Genomic DNA, 12,619 nt, shown 5'->3' with positions numbered 1-12,619 from the left:
TATTTTTCGCTATTTGAAGATTACATTTAATACCATCTATAGTTCTCGATTTCATAAAAAAAAATATTGCACAAAATAAAAGAGATGGTAGGGAAAACGGGAATATCTTTCTATAAAATCCCATCGACGGAACAGTATTTCGATTGTATCACGCGAATATGGAATTTGCTGGAAGTTGCTATTACAGAACCAATCGAATAATGTTAATGTGCCTTGGTCTATGGCCATATTATACACGATGCGCGAACTATATTCATTTAATCCTTTTATCTCCCTTTCTCTTCTCTGGTATCATTTTTCAGGTTTGTGATCAATCGTTGATAAGTGCTTGTTCAAGGTGCTGTTTAAAACTAGTTGCTTGTTGTTAATGTATTTATTTCTTTAATCGTTGCATGAATTTGTTTTATATTATTAATATATTATTAATACATTATGCTTATTTTTCCAATTTATTTGGCAATATTTATATTTAGCATTTAATTAATCGTTAGTCTCCCTTTAGCATGCGACTAACTAAGATATATTTTTATTTAATACTTTTAATATTTATTTATATTCTTAATTTACACATCAAGATTTCAAAGCTAAATATTTTTATTAGATATTAACACATACGTAAAAACTAAAGACTAATTTTTATATATGTATATTGTGTGAATATTAGTGCAAATTCCATTAACAGTCGATGAAAAATTAATTTCAGCTGTCAGCGTTGATCACTAAGGAACACAGCATCGATTTGTTTTTAAATATTTTCTCATTTGCTGGTCCCTCATTACTTTGTATATGTAAATATTTTTGTATATTTTTTCAAAACAAAGAAGTAAGTTTATAAGCAACAAACTTATATAATTGCTAATAATGGCGATAAAATAAATTTTGTAAATTCATACATTTCCTCAAAATACACTTAAGATACATTGATCATTGATATTTCATCTTAGACAAAAAAACTTTTGGAACAAGTGCGATACGATTGGGATTCTTTAAAGGAGAAAGAGGAACTTAAAATCTTATGCAAACGCGCTAACATCGCAAAATACTCAATATTTATTTTGATACGTAAGTCATAAAGAATCAAATCGTGAAATAATGATCAATACGATCATGAAACGAAATTAAGTTTTAAAAAACTACCTCGATTGTTTCAGTATTGACGTACACAATGTTATTTATATGTTTTTTAATATTTGTTTGGCCAAAAATTCTTGACATCATAATACCGTTGAATGAATCGCGACAGTCGATGTGGCACTTACCAAACTCGATGGAATACTTTATCGATCAGGAGAAATACTTTTATTTGTTAATAATTCACTTGTTTCTGATAATCTTCTTCGGTGCAACCGTATGGATAGCAACAGAATCGATTTCTGTAATGTGTGTACACCATACATGCGCAATGTTTGAGATTACCAGGTAACTGTGAATTCTTAAAAATGATAATAAGTCACGCATTAAAATCGTGTGACATTACATTAATAAAAAACAATATCCTGATTTTGATACGTAATAACATAATTGAATTCTTCTAGTTATCGAATTGAATGCATGGTAAACAGAAGCCAGATAAAATCATCAGCCATCTTAAACAAGTCTGACACTTTTAAAAATATCATAGAAGTCATCAATTGTCATCGGAGAGCCATCGAGTCAGTTTAAAATTTATAGAAATTTATTAAAATTTATAGAATTATAGAATATTATTTATAGAATTTTTTCTCTGAGACAATATTAATTCTTGTTAATTAAAAAAAAATATGAAAGATTATTATAATAAAAAACTATTTTATATTCAAATCGACACTCATGCTGATTCTATTAATTACTTTGAAAGGAGAGTTTTATATATACTCGTATATGTATATAAAATCAGCATGTGATCTGAATATACATATAATAAGAAGAACTATAACATTAAATATGAAATATATCTTACATTACGTGTTTCTATACTTTTGTATAATATAGTGCAGAAAGTGTTAATTTCTTCATGCCAATATTTTTTCATAAGTTAATAATCATTTTCTGAATATCAAATTTTCAAATTACAATTTAACTATTGTTCAAGATTCGTCGATTCTTTAAAATATATGTATGAAACTATGGACGTGTTTGTAATTCCTGTAGGCATAGGAGCGTTAAGCATTATTCTGTATCGCGTAAGTTTTTAAAACAAATAATTGCATTCTTAACATCATATGACAGTTCTTAAAAGTTATAAATTTCGTAGCTTTGTGAATACATTACGGCAGATATTAGCAACATTGGCAATATAATCGTATCGCTTTTCTATATTATCTGCCATTTTAATTATATGTTTGTCTGCAACTATCTTGGTCAACTAATAATAGATCATAGCTACAATGTATCTAAAAAAATGTGAGTGTTGAAAAATGGAAGAGAGACATCAATTAAATATTTATCTAAAGTGTATCGTACACACAACAAATTAAACAATATGAATTAATCTATGGCATCTCATACACAGATACAACACTCAATGGTACGCGACTCCATTATACATGCAAAGATGTCTTTTGCTGATGATGAATCGAAGTATGAAAAGTTGCACACTAATGATCGGTGGTCTTTACTTGCTATCCTTGCAAGGCTTCGCTACGGTAAAGCGCGAGCAAATGCGTGAAGAATATAAAAGATCTGTATTTTTCTTTACAAGGTATACGTATCTTTTTGCAGCTAACGAACGCATCGCTATCATATTGTATGGTAATTTATTCTAGTCGTCAGTCATAATTACTAAATAGACGCGCAGTAATCGATGTATATTTTTGTGAAGAAAACTAAATTTTATGTTAAATAGAAACCCACATCTGTGAAGAAACTTGTTATTTCAACTGTATTTATTTCGTCTTTAGTGTAATAAGTTTCATTAAATTGAGAGAGACGAGCTATAATATTTCTTTAAATAATCAAAATAAATATCTTGAATAATTCACATACGACTTGATTTATCTTATTCGATCGATTCGAACCAAAATTACGATTAATTTCGTAAGATTTTATTACATAAGGGAAAGTCGACAGAGTTTAAAACGCACGAAAATGTTCGCACACTAGACTATTATTTTATCGAGTCAAAGATTACAGTTTAAAATTTAAGTTTAAAAGATAGCATCTCGAGAGCATATACAACGGACGATCTACAATCTCGATCGTTTTAATCTGTGGAGAAAGAGTTTCGTTGTGTAAATCGTGATTTCAGCTCTGACAAGAACAGACTTGAACAAGCTCCTTCGACATCGCGTTGCCACGCGGTACCTCTTATCTAAACTACAAACGTAATGTCTCTATTCTACGAGAAGCTTTTAACTAGAGGCACTATCGACATCGCTTGCAAAAAGAACGCGTGCATCTCGTCGTGCACAAATCTCTTCGGGTATACCGAGACAGAAATTAGCGCATCGTATTTTAGTTTTCGGCTAGTAGTATGACTATTTGTCTAATAGCATGTTCGATTCATTTCCTATTCTGATCGGGTCGAGTGTTAATTAAACTCAACGAGCACTTTATGAATTAAAAATTAAATATACATAGAATTGATTATCAATCGCTTTTAGCTGTTACGATTCTTTCTAGCTTTAATTAAACTTATGTTTAATTTACGTAGCATTAATTTTAAACAAGGTGAAAAATATCTATTGTCCTTTATAGTGTAAAAGATCATGTAATATATAATAGAAATAATTTAGATTATTTGAGACCATAATACAGAAGATAGAAAATAAAAGTGATACGCGAGTCGTAACAAATTATTAAGAAATTATTGAGAAATTATAAAGTATATCTTATTTAAATTTCTAAGACAAATTAATATTGTTAATGGAATATTTCTTAATAAATATGATAAATGTTATCATCTAAGCCATACTGCAACGTTATTAGATATTCTAATTTTAAAACCAATTTTAAACATATGCTGTATGCTTAGGTAATATTCTTATCACACATTTAACATGTTTACGTATTTGATTCAAGAATAATGATTCCCAATTTTTTATTTATTTTAATATAAGAATTCGTTGTGTTTGATGAAACGAGATTAAAACAGTAAGAGATGTAAGAATATGAAAAATGACATCTGTATGTGTGATAATAGATATATAAAAAAGACTATGACTATGTTAAAGAGTATCATAGAGATATGTTTCTAATGATATTGTTACGATTGAGACGACAAATAACGAAAGGCCGTCTTTCTTTCGACCTCCCCAGTTCTCCCGTTCGAGAGATGTACGATCTCTTAGTACATTTCTCTACTAGTCTCGTTAAATACGCTCTCTTCCGTCCAAAATCTCCTCCGTCTTACCCTTTGTGTAATAAATGTGCGGTAGCACTGTGAAAGATAGACTGGAGCGTGCATAATGCGTCAAGATTCTCTTAGTTTAGTGTTCGACAGGAATATTAAATAACGATATTCGAATCTCGCAAAATGCAGTAAAAAAGATAAATATAAAATATTTAAAATTAAATAATAACTTCAATTATATATAATACAGACATTGTATAATTACATCAGTTACATTTACAAATGAAACTTTTAACTTTAATTGCTTAAATTTCTCGAGATATTTCGATGACTTTTCGCATTATTTCTAAATAGATAAACGGAGAGGGCAAAAAGCCGAGACATCCCGAAAGGATTAATTCGAAATTCCGAGGGGATTTCATCCCTTCGTCAACATGGCGATGCAACTCACGGTATTATCGCAAGCGTAACATTTTTTCTCCCCCGTGGCAGTTTTCCAAGATAAGCGAGTCCCTTCCTAGGAAAATTCCTTTGTAACCTCGCATCGGGGCTAGCCTAGACGGAGGGCGAACTATCGCGCAGGGTTCCAGCAAAAGTGGAGCGTGTATAAAGGCGTGTCGAAACTTGTTACTCGCGCGAGTGCTTCCGTGACTATCTGCCGAGCTGTACAGTCTTGTACAAGTTGCCTTTACAAGTGGCACAAAAGCACGCGAGCGTTTCTCGCAACCGAGTTTTCTAACGTGTCTCGCCTAATATAGCCGCATAACTACGACTGATTACATCCACGTTCATTTTTTTTTCCTTTTTCGAATAGCTTATCTATTCGAAAGAGAAGCTCGTAAAATATCACGATTAAAACTTGAAAAACAGTAACAAAACTATTAGCAATCTAAATCTCTCATCTCGGTTTAATTCTCTCTATCTCTTGATAGCAACTATAGAAGTATCCTCAAAAATAACCATTCCAACAGCTAGATATTTCTTACCTAGATTCTATTCCAACGATTATATAAAAAAATTTCTCTTGCACGCACATTCCTCTTCTGAAAAATTTCATGAAATTACGAGAATTTCACATATTAGCACGGATAAAACATTAGTATACTTGAAATTTTGTAAAATAGATTAAAATATAATAGCTAGGATTTTTAAATAAGTAATTGCTTTTAGAATTTTCTCTCTTTCTCTCTATCCTGTTTATAAAATAGATAATAGACTACTTGGTTTTAATTTGACATTCTAAAATATCCAACTCGATTTCAAGAGAAATATCATCGCTATTTAATGGAGTGAAAAAAATTTAATGAAGCAAATCTAATAAAAAGAAATATATGACAAAATAAAGGAATAGAAAAGCAAGAGAAGGATGATTAATGAGCAGAAATTATCGCGCTTTAGAAAATGTCTGAAGATCTCTTTGCTCCCTTTGTTATACGTTAACGTGCATCCCAGTCTGCATGTAATTTCATCCTAAAGTCGCATAACTTTTGGGAGTGATGCGATTGCAAGGCCAAACAGTGACCCATGCTTAAGGTCGTGTTACATTTACGAGACCTTATGTTACTGAACTTATGTGGCTCGTTTCAGTGTAGCAGTACAGACAGAATAGAGTTGCAAAACGAAACTGTCGCAGCCAGCTTAACTACTGTTGACTTTATTTTCTCACTTTTCTTCTTAATTGCACATTCGACAGTATTTTCGAATCATTATACAAATTTCGCATTTTTTATATAAGCTCATTTAGTCAATATTACGCGAAAAAGTAAAAAAATATTATTTTATTTTATAAACTTATATCTTTTCTATATCGAAGATTTCATGATAAATATTGCAACATTCGATACTTTTTCACATATCTGTCTTTTTCGTGCTATCTTAATAACAACGTCAAAGAAATCGACAAACATACTTCATAAATCGTTATTTAATCGCGCGATATTTAATCGTGTTTTTCTGTGAATTAAATTCTTGATTAATTTTGATAATCGTTTAGAGTATTGTGATTTTATTACATCGATTTTTTTCACGTGCAATTTTTTAGAAACCTTTAGTACTTTACTCGACATAAGAGATAACGAGATAACTTTGCAATCCACACAAAAGCCATAAAATTATAACTATTAGAAGAATATAATATTGTCATAGACGCAAAGCGTAAGAGAGTTTCGCTATTCCTGAAATGTCTCTGATTTCAATTTTCGTGCGCAACGATTTCAGATCACATCGACACCTGATCCACCCGTCTATCCAACCGTGACTCTATTATTTAAACAACCCTCTTCGTACAATTGACTTCGCTTCTCACCATGCTTTTTCGCTCGGTTTGCCTCGACCCATTTTCGTTCACGAGAACCATACTCGGAAAAGAGGATATAATCGTAACTTCTTTGCTCTCCGAGTCGAGTATATCGGCTAACAGCCTTTTCGTCGAATGCCTAGAATGCAATAATTGAGAAACACTGAACATTTCGTAGAAATCGATACGATATCAGGAAATTATCGTGTGCATTGCGATTTTATCGTGTGCCGAACCGATGATTGTCTTCTTGACGTAGGAAGATAAACGAGCAGCGATTTACGAGGCCCTGATTACATTTCACACCGGAGTACCCATAGCCTATCGGCCGTGGTACGCAAAGAGATACACAGAATGATAGGGAGATCTCGTACAACAGGACTGACAACAAATCTGAAAGGTAGCTAGGTGTAAGTGAGATTATAAGAGGGGGATCCCCGGGATCCCCGACGTGCCGCTGAGCTAGTGGAAAATAGCGTGACGTCTAGCAGAAAGTCCGGCTTCTTGTCCGACTTTATTTCAACCGACGACTCCACCTCCGGAATCAGCGAGATGATGATCGGAGAGGATCGAAGAGCCGCGAAATAACAGGCCTGCGACGCGCAAAGCGCTCTTTTTCGCAAATTTACAACTGACCAACGCAATTTCCTCTGTTCTCTAGTAACTAGTATAACAAATAGAATATTTCTATAATATTAAATTGAATGTAGCGCCATAAATTGGATATTAGATTAGATGAGATAAATGCGAAGAAAAATCTATTATTTTTTCTATCGCGAGTTTTCTTAAATTCTCCAGCCATTAGGGATAATATATTTTTAAGATTTCAATTTTAAAAAGTAATTGGCCAAATGCTTACATTCCAATAAATCCTGGATTTTTGTAAACATAAAATCTTTATAGTAATTTCCTGAATTTTAAATTACAAAACATGTATTCTAAAAATATAAACTTTTACGAATTTATTATCGTATTCTAACAAAAAATCAACGGATGGGAGAGAGAGAGAAAGAGAAGTGCAGTGGTGCTTGTCCAACACTAATTGCCGGCGGAATTTTAGGATTATTCGACACGCAATGTTTCGAACATCTGAATTGAAGCGGTAACAGTGTAGGTAATCAAAGATTCGCGTGTAAAACACCGACAGTTCATCGGATTCGTGTACTACAGCATCTACACGAATCCGATCAAGAGAGGTACAACTGGATTATATCGCATGTACACGCGATTGCGAATATCAATGCAATCACATGAAACATATAACATTTTAATTAAAATTTAAAATTTATTATCATTATTAATAATTATATTAAGAGCTTAAGATGTTGCCGCAAACAAAAAAGAAAAGACAGTAGGAAAAAAAGAAAACGAAAAAGATAGGAAGGATAAGCAAGAAAAAAGAGGAGAAAAAAGAAGAAATCGTGATATTCGTGTAGATAGCAGTAATTCGTTTAGATCTACATGGCGATTCACATCGTTTCTTATATACTTGAACGTATTAATTAAATAGATATCTCATATCGGTATCTTAATTTCCGTCATTTATGTCTTTTGCGCAATATTTATGAAAAATGCTTGCAAAAATTATCTAATTTTACACTTTAAAATTTCATCGTCGAAAGCGGACTCTGGATATACGATTATCCAGCACCTGCTCCTTAACGAAGGGCAGCCTTAATAAGAATGCAGCGTCATCAAGTGCTAGGTAAGCAAGTCAATCAACCACGCCTGATGAACCGGAAAGGATGGTACAACATAACACGCAATAGCCAGTAACATCCTTTGAAGCTAACGACCTCATAAACCAAAGATCAGCCCGTTAATTTATGAACCATATACAAGTTCTTTTTTTTCTTATGTAAAAAAAAGTGAGATATTTCTGTTGCGTATGTGTATATGTGAGCATGCACAATGAAATTTAACGAACCATTCTCCTCTAACACAACTAGTGTTTACATTATTAATTAATTTTCTATTAAATAAATTTCATTAATAAATCACCTTTTTAAAATATTCGATATAAAACAATCGATATTCACCGCGTGTTTTCTATTAATGCAAATTACTACCATTTTAATTAAAAAATGCAATATTACCAGTTTTCTAAGGATAATATTGCAGTAAATCGATAACATACTTATGAAACGATTAAAATTTAGACTGTCTTTAAAATATCTTTACATTATAAAGATATTAAAAATGATCTTCGACAAATGTTTAACTGTAAATTACTCATTTATATATATTATTCTATTTCTATGCAGATCTATCAATTTTGTATATATAATATTCGTATAATTATCTTCAAATATCACAGTTATTTCTATCGAAAATAATAACTTGCAAATCGAATAAAATGTTAATCTGGTTAATAATATATAAGTATGAAATAAAAAACAAATTGCAAGTTTAATAGAAAACCTATCTAAAATGTAATTTGAAATTGACAAGTAATATTTAGTCGCGGAGTATAATTGACGCGTAAATGTATCGCTTACGAACTTCCCACGGTACTTCCTATCGCACCGTGCATCATAAATGTCAATTAGCGGCACAATACCTCGCAAACATGAGAACAACGCCAATTTACCCGCTTTCATGTGCCACACGTCATTATCTCTACGATTTTGCGCCTGAGTATTTTCAAATTCTCCTAATTATAGAACAACTATTAAATGTTTAACGAATATGCAACTATTATCTCATGCGAGGAATTAATTTTATTATTTTGGCGTAACAATACATACCGCATGTAATTTCAAATTGAACATTAAAACGATGTAAATCATATAATATAAATTGAATACAAGTTTATATGCAACATAACGAGAATATTCATCTTCGAAAATTTAATTATCATTCTTATATTCATATATATTATACATATTCGTATATATATACTATATACATATTCAGACATTCTTATATCTAGGTACGTTTATTTCGATTCGTTCATTTCGATCGACTTTGACTGCTAATGTCCAAATTTATGAACTCAATTTTGAAGTTAATTCTTTGATTACACTCGCATATTTGATCTATAGTTTTTCCACGCAATCCCTACAAGTATTTTGGAACGCCAAGTTTTAGTCCAGAAATGCCAAGTCTTTCATCTAACTAATAAGCGAAGAACACAGCCGAGAATATAGCGGAAATTATACGGATGTCTAATTTTCAATGACGATGAGATGCTTTAACTACAGGATGCATTGAGAGATAGGATGATTGCTCTATCTTTAACTGAGTTATCCTGGCGTTATACTGGATTTGCATATAAAATACGTGGGTGTCGTTTTTGTAAAATTATAGAACGCGTTCATGAAATCCACATGCCCGAGTATATCTAATTGTGCTTTTGCGGAAGAAGAACGTATTTTTTTATATGACCCTAAAATTACATTCTCCGAGTATCTTGCTCATTTCATTTCTTTTTTCTACGAATTCGTAATTATTAAAAGCCATCAAATTTGAAGATAGCATATTGTATACGAAAAGATGATACGGATGTATGTGTGTGTGTGTGTGTGTGTGTGTGTGTGTGTGTGTGTGTGTGTGTGTGTGTGTGTGTGTGCGCGTGCGTGCGCGCGCGCGACGTGTAATAAGTTAAATTTTTTCCATCCACGATTAAACGATCAGCATGTTATTAATTCGAACATTTTGCCCGTTTTGCATTGTTTCAGAACTCCGAAATATCGCTGTTTGAAACCAATATTCGTTTCATGGGAAGTCTGCTCGCTTGTTACGCTCTCACGGGGGATGTAATGTTCCGGGATAAGGCGGCGCAGCTTGGCGAACGGATGCTGCCTGCCTTCCAGACGGAAACCGGAATTCCTCATTCCCTCATCAACCTTCATACTGGGGTAAGCGCGGCTTTTCGTTACCATAATTCGCCAGTACTCACGTCAACATGCCAAGAGACGAGTTCGATATATGTACCTTGATATTAACTTCGTTTCAGAAAAATAAGAACTTACTCATTTGCTGTACTGAAGTATAAAACAAAAGATATAACACGGATGTATTTTAATATCGAAAATTTATATAAAATTAAAACTACCAATATATATGTATTTTATATCATTAAAATTGATAGACTCAAAGACAAACCGAAAGGAGAAGTTATCCGTGAAATTGTTTTTATTCATCAAGTTTTTTAATATTAAAAGTTAAAAATTATGACAACAAATAGTCAACAAATTTCCACTAAAATAAAATTCTCGATTCATTTATATAAAAGCTATCAACTAGTTACATATATAAATATCGTAATTTTTAAACCATTATACACAGTAATTTAAATAAAAACAAAAAAATATTGATTTAAAGTAAGAAAAAGTTAATTAATGATTTACATCACATATGTTATTTCATCTATTTTCGTAATTTTTCTCGCTATAATTCTCATCATGCGAATGATCTGTTAGCTTATGAAACATGCGGTATAATCGTAAAGTACAATTATCGCGGTCTCTTGCTCTTCCACGATTATAATTTAAGAAAGGATTACCCCAGGGCGTGGTGTATTTCCGTTTTTGCATGCCTCTTGTCAGGCATCATAACGGCAACGATGTTGCACTTTAATTGAAACGATTCCATCAAGTCACGTCTGTCGAAATAGCAGCGCGCGATTAATATGCAAATTCTTAATTGGATGGATAATGAGGCCGCAGAAAGAAGATAAGTCTTTGATTTTTTTTCCTTACAATATATCTATATTCGTATCAATAGATACGAAGTAATAACTTTCCCTTTCTTTCTTTTATTCGATCATTTGATGAAATAACGTCAAGGAATTATCGAGTTAAATAAAGACAAAGTTTCTCCAAGTAAAAGAGACCGAATAATTATAATGAAAAAAAAATCTTGATTATGTTCAATATAAGCAACTTAAATTACAACCAATTTTATCACCAATCTTATGTTTAATATCATTGATAACGCGTTACTTTAAAATCTATACAACAACAAAATGAATAATTATTATGCGATACAACTGTAATCACATAAAGAATGTTGCAAAATATTAAATCATTCATTTCTAATCTCTTTTGCTATTTCTATTTGCTATTTATCGTTACTAAAAAAATGAGATAAAATAAAAAAATGTTCATTGACATCGCGATAGACACGAGTAACGACTTCAAAAAATATATCTATAATTAAAACGCAAAAAAATTATAATGCTTACACAAATTATTTCAAATTAGGTAGGGAGCTAAATGATCTCTATAATAACTATACGTATAATTATAAAAGCGTAACAAAGCCAATCAATAAACATCGAATTTAGCATACAATCTTGTCGAAGAAATTGGCACTGAACAAGATATGGCATAGCGTGAGAAAACGAGAAATGAGAGAGAATTTAATTACGGTGCAACACGTGTTCCGATTGACCCTCGCTTGATAACCTCGTAATTTCTATTAGTGTTCTTAATGAATGCGACTAATTGGCAGCTTTTAGCGTGTTCATTTCTGGACGTCATAATTTTGTATTAATTTTGAACGGCATAAAAGGAAAGATACGAAACGGTAGAAGTTGTTTATCGGCTTAAAAATTTCCATGTTCTGATCAGAATGACTGTTTCATTCGAATGAAGCGCACATTCTTTTCTTATATCTGAAGAAGATAATATATGCAACAGCTTATTTTTAAACGAAATATGTTATTTGTACATATGTGTCTATTATTATATCTCCTTTCATCTCTTTATTTATATAAACGCACAAATAAATAAGAAATATAGAATTGTAAAAATTTCATTATTATTATGTCATGCAAAGCATAGAAATATGAATATGTAATCGATTGTATCGAGTTCTCAAAAAAAGACTAAAAAATGAAACAAAATAACAAATATATTTAATAAAATATACTTAATAATGCTACGCGATAAAAAAATTTTATTCGCTTCTTTCTTTAATAAAAAAAACCATACACGCGCCATGTCAAAATCGCAATGCTCTGTCTTACGCGATAAAATTATAAATTTATTTGCTTTTCCCATAAATTCGCTGCATAATTGTGTGTATATTATGTGTGTGTCATAATC

General features: G+C 31.6%; 3 protein-coding genes across 4 annotated transcripts in view; 2 read left to right on the top strand and 1 right to left on the bottom strand.

Moving 5' to 3' along the window:
* LOC145936696 (uncharacterized) overlaps positions 1-12,619 on the bottom strand; it is a 121,396-nt gene that overhangs the window by 93,201 nt on the left and 15,576 nt on the right. The window lies entirely within an intron of this gene.
* Alpha-man-ia (alpha-Mannosidase class I a) overlaps positions 1-12,619 on the top strand; it is a 466,863-nt gene that overhangs the window by 446,519 nt on the left and 7,725 nt on the right. The window contains exon 4 of the mRNA XM_083039156.1: positions 10,247-10,426. Within this exon, the coding sequence (XP_082895282.1) occupies positions 10,247-10,426 (180 nt within the window). The remainder of the gene's footprint in view (positions 1-10,246; positions 10,427-12,619) is intronic.
* Positions 8-2,894, top strand: LOC145936687 (uncharacterized). Of its 2 annotated transcripts, XM_083039134.1 has the most exons (8): positions 8-302; positions 704-823; positions 945-1,062; positions 1,152-1,419; positions 1,536-1,652; positions 2,072-2,162; positions 2,234-2,382; positions 2,492-2,894. In XM_083039134.1, the coding sequence occupies exons 1-8, from the start codon at positions 159-161 to the stop codon at positions 2,742-2,744; spliced, it is 1,260 nt and encodes a 419-aa protein (XP_082895260.1). In that variant the 5' UTR covers positions 8-158; the 3' UTR covers positions 2,745-2,894. The 2 variants fall into 2 exon arrangements, with proteins under 2 accessions (XP_082895260.1, XP_082895261.1); XM_083039135.1 differs by lacking the exon at positions 704-823.

Source organism: Prenolepis imparis, unplaced genomic scaffold (assembly GCF_030444845.1).
Source record: "Prenolepis imparis isolate NDT839.2.m4 unplaced genomic scaffold, iyPreImpa1.0 SCAF_5, whole genome shotgun sequence".
Classification (NCBI taxonomy): Eukaryota; Metazoa; Arthropoda; class Insecta; order Hymenoptera; family Formicidae; genus Prenolepis; species Prenolepis imparis.
This window is presented reverse-complemented; position numbering and strand designations above follow the sequence as displayed.